At 58.0% G+C, this 3442-nt stretch overlaps 1 protein-coding gene across 1 annotated transcript in view; it reads right to left on the reverse strand.

Annotated features, from left to right (window-relative positions):
• Nucleotides 1-1522: 1522 nt before the first annotated feature.
• The window catches only part of DPM2 (dolichyl-phosphate mannosyltransferase subunit 2, regulatory), a 2372-nt gene continuing 452 nt past the window's right edge, over nucleotides 1523-3442 (reverse strand). Inside the window, exons 2-4 of the mRNA XM_035889987.1 lie at nucleotides 3188-3411; nucleotides 1907-2009; nucleotides 1523-1612 (exon numbers count right to left, since the gene is read on the reverse strand). Coding sequence (XP_035745880.1) covers nucleotides 1554-1612; nucleotides 1907-2009; nucleotides 3188-3411 — 386 coding nt within the window. The 3' untranslated portion in view covers nucleotides 1523-1553. The remainder of the gene's footprint in view (nucleotides 1613-1906; nucleotides 2010-3187; nucleotides 3412-3442) is intronic.

A 3442-nucleotide genomic window follows, 5' to 3' on the forward strand; every position in this document is an offset into this window, starting at 1 on the left:
CAGCCCGGGCAGCCTCCCCGGAGCTGGGAACAAACCTCCAGCCTCTGCAGCCCCACCAGCTCCGGCCACGCCGCGGGTTAAACCACAGCCAGACTCAGCCCAAGACCCAGGCGGCACCCGGGGTCCCCGGCAGGGTGGGACACGCTGCTGTCTGGTAGGGGAATTGGCAGTACACACGAGAAGGATCAGGGCGCCCCAAATCTCCCCTCCTTTTGCTGGAGCTACCTCAGGCAGGGGAAAGCAGCCCCCCAGCACAGCAGGGCCAGCACAAGGCGGGTTAAACCACAGCCAGACTCAGCCCAAGACCCAGGCGGCACCCGGGGTCCCCGGCAGGGTGGGACACGCTGCTGTCTGGTAGGGGAATTGGCAGTACACACGAGAAGGATCAGGGCGCCCCAAATCTCCCCTCCTTTTGCTGGAGCTACCTCAGGCAGGGGAAAGCAGCCCCCCAGCACAGCAGGGCCAGCACAAGGCATGCCCAGCCAGGTTCCCTCTGGTGCTTGTTCCCACCAGCAGGACGCAGCCCACGGAGAGCCCAGGGCAGGACCCTTCCCAGCACGGCACTGGGCACTGCCAGGGCCACGCAGCAGAGAGCATCCCGGCAGGCCTGCAGCAACCCCGCAGCACAGGCAGAACACAGGGACCCGAGACCTCGCAGACCTTTACTGAGGGTGATCCCGCTTGCTGCGGTCTGGGGGAGCTGCCAGGGCACCCCACCTTGGGGCAGCAAACGCTGTCAGGAGAGGAAACCCCTCGGGGGAAGGACAGGGTGGTACCACCACGCCAGCCAGCATGTGGAATGTTATCCGGGGGCAGGAACCCCGTCAGCAGCAGAGCCACTTCCTTGTGTCGCAAGCAGCCGAACGCTTCCTTGTGACCCAGGGCATCTCCTTGCCACCCCCTCAGGAGGGGACGCAGAGGGCAGCACTGGCGTGTTCCTGCATCCTCTGCACACCTGGCCTCGCAGGGGTCCCTCCTCAGAAAGGCAAGAGCCCACCAGCACCACGGTGCTTAGTCCTTCCAGCAGGCAAATGGAGAGCACGAGGCTGCCCTTTCCAAGCTCAGTCTCATTTCTTTCCTCTCAATCTTGAATCTCATTAACTGCCCCGCCCAAACCATATGTAAATATTTAAAAAAAAAAAAACCAACCAGAAGGAACAAACTACTGGACACAGCGAGAGCAGAGGGGGAGGATTGTCCAGAGGCCGAGCAGCAGGCAAGGGTCAGGGCTCAACTCACTGCCAGTTACAGCTGCTGGACCCCCCCAGCTTCTCCGGCCAGCATGGCTGAAGCGTGGCTGGTACAGGCAGCCCCAGGCTGGGAGCAGGTCCCTCACGGCTGGGGCTCTGGTCCCTCTCTCAACGAGCCCTGGGGTCAGTTTTGCTTCCCTTTGGTCAGTAAGTTGTAAACTACAGGTGGCTTCATTTCTGCAGGACGGAATGTGGGAGAGCGCAGCCAGCTCTGGAGGTGCTGCCAGGCGCTGCAGGCAAAGTCTTTCCTGGCTGTGCCGCCACAGGGTGGGCACCTTCTCCTCATTTCTCTCAGCTGGGCCTTCAGTCCGACTTCTTGGCAGGTTTCCTGCTCTTCCACATCACAACCATTATGAACACGCCTACCACGAGAGAGAAGATTCAGCCAGAAAACTTCCAATTACAGACACTTTTAAAACACATTGTAGTGAGAAAGAGAACCTCAGCAGAGCAAGTGAAAAACAATTCCGCTGCCCAGAGGCTCAAACAGCCAAAGTTACACACAAACACGCCCGAGAGCCCGTGCCAGGCTGAGCTGCGGCAGGAGCCACAGAGAGTGTGTCACAAGTCTCACACATCAACTAAGCCCCCGAGCAACCCTCTTCTCTCTTCCTAATTTAGAAGCTTCTAATTAGAACAACAGAAATAACACTCACCTATAAATAGCAGCAGCAGCAGCCCAGCCACCACGGGGATGATAACGGCGTACTCCCTAGGCAAGAAGTACCGGTGGATCCCATGGTCGCTGTCGATGAAGGGCTGTGGGAGACAGAGAGGGGTGTCAGCAGGCAGGCACGAGACCCGGGAGAGTCTCCAACACTTGCAGCCTCGTGGTTGTGAAAGCAGGACAGAAATAGCAGAAATAGTGAGGAGACAGCTAATTAAAAAAAACCCCAACCACAAAAAGGTGCCCAGACCTGCAGGTGGCTCAGCCCACAGCTGCAGAGACACGGCAGCGGGTGGGCAGTGAAGGCGTCAGTGTTCAGCTACACGAGGCCGGCACAGGGGTCCCATGGCCCCGGGGTCTCAGGATGGGCATGGCTGCCCACCCGCTTGGTGCTGAACACAGTGAATCCCTGGACCCTCTGCCCTGCAGAAGGGAGAGGTTGATAACAGCTCTGCTTCATGGCAATCCCACCAGGATCCCTCTGCAAAGGCCAGTGGAAGGCTTTGGACACTAGAGAGCAGTGTAAGGATTCCTACACAGCAGAGAGCACACCTACACGCTCCTGGGACTATGGACTGTATAAACACATATGGGACAGCAGAGTAAGCAGGCACAAGAGGGGAATTCAAAACTCTCAGAGGTTAGAGGGGAAGCTGCCAGGAGTTCAGATATCAGCCCAAGGCTGAACCAGGCCTCTTGTACCTGGAAAGCTCAGGAGGAGCCGTTTCTTTCCAGGAAGAAAACCACTAATGACCCCAGCTGCTGTGTCCTTAGAAGTGGGCAAACTCCCAGGCTCATAATCACTTTTCCAGAGCTCTGCATCCTCTAAACTCTTCTCCTCCCTACCAGGCTCCAGCTTTGGTAAGAGCTGTCTCTTTTTACGTTTCCCCTCTGTGATCACCCACCAGAACCAGGAATCTGGAGGACTACAGACATGAACACCAACACCTCCAGAGGGACCAGGCTTCAGCTCTTGCTGACAGCTCGAGTGAACCTCAGATCTCACGCCGGCCGGGTCAGCCTGTCTGAGAGCAGCAGGGCAGGCGGCACGATCAAAGCTTGGTCTTGCCCAGGAAAGGGCAGGCGCACCCAGAAGGGACCAGGGCTGTGCCAGCAAACAGAGAAAGCTCTACCCTGAAATAAATTTTAATCATGAATCTGGCAAGGCTGAGTCCTTCAGGCACATGGACACATCAGCACCTAAACAAAGCCTTGGCTAAAGCCTGAGCAGGAAGCGACTGGGACTGTAACAGCCAGAGGAGACCCATACCAGTATGATGATCCAGAGGGTGTAGTATACAAAGAGAACGAGGCTGAAGGCAACCAAGCCGAATCCAACCACCTGGTCTGTTGCTGTGGCCTGCAAAGGGAGAGAGTTCGAGCGGGATCTGCACGCCGCGGCCTCTGCAACTGTTAAGGGGCACCGGCTTTGCTCAGCCGCAGGCTGCAGCTGCAGCGCCGCGGGTCCGAAACGAAGCGGGAAGGGGAGACCCCCTGCAGCGGGAACACCCCACCCCAGGGCAGC

The sequence above is a fragment of the Egretta garzetta genome, unplaced genomic scaffold (assembly GCF_000687185.1).
Source record: "Egretta garzetta isolate BGI_Z169 unplaced genomic scaffold, ASM68718v1 scaffold190, whole genome shotgun sequence".
In the NCBI taxonomy this organism is placed as follows: domain Eukaryota; kingdom Metazoa; phylum Chordata; class Aves; order Pelecaniformes; family Ardeidae; genus Egretta; species Egretta garzetta.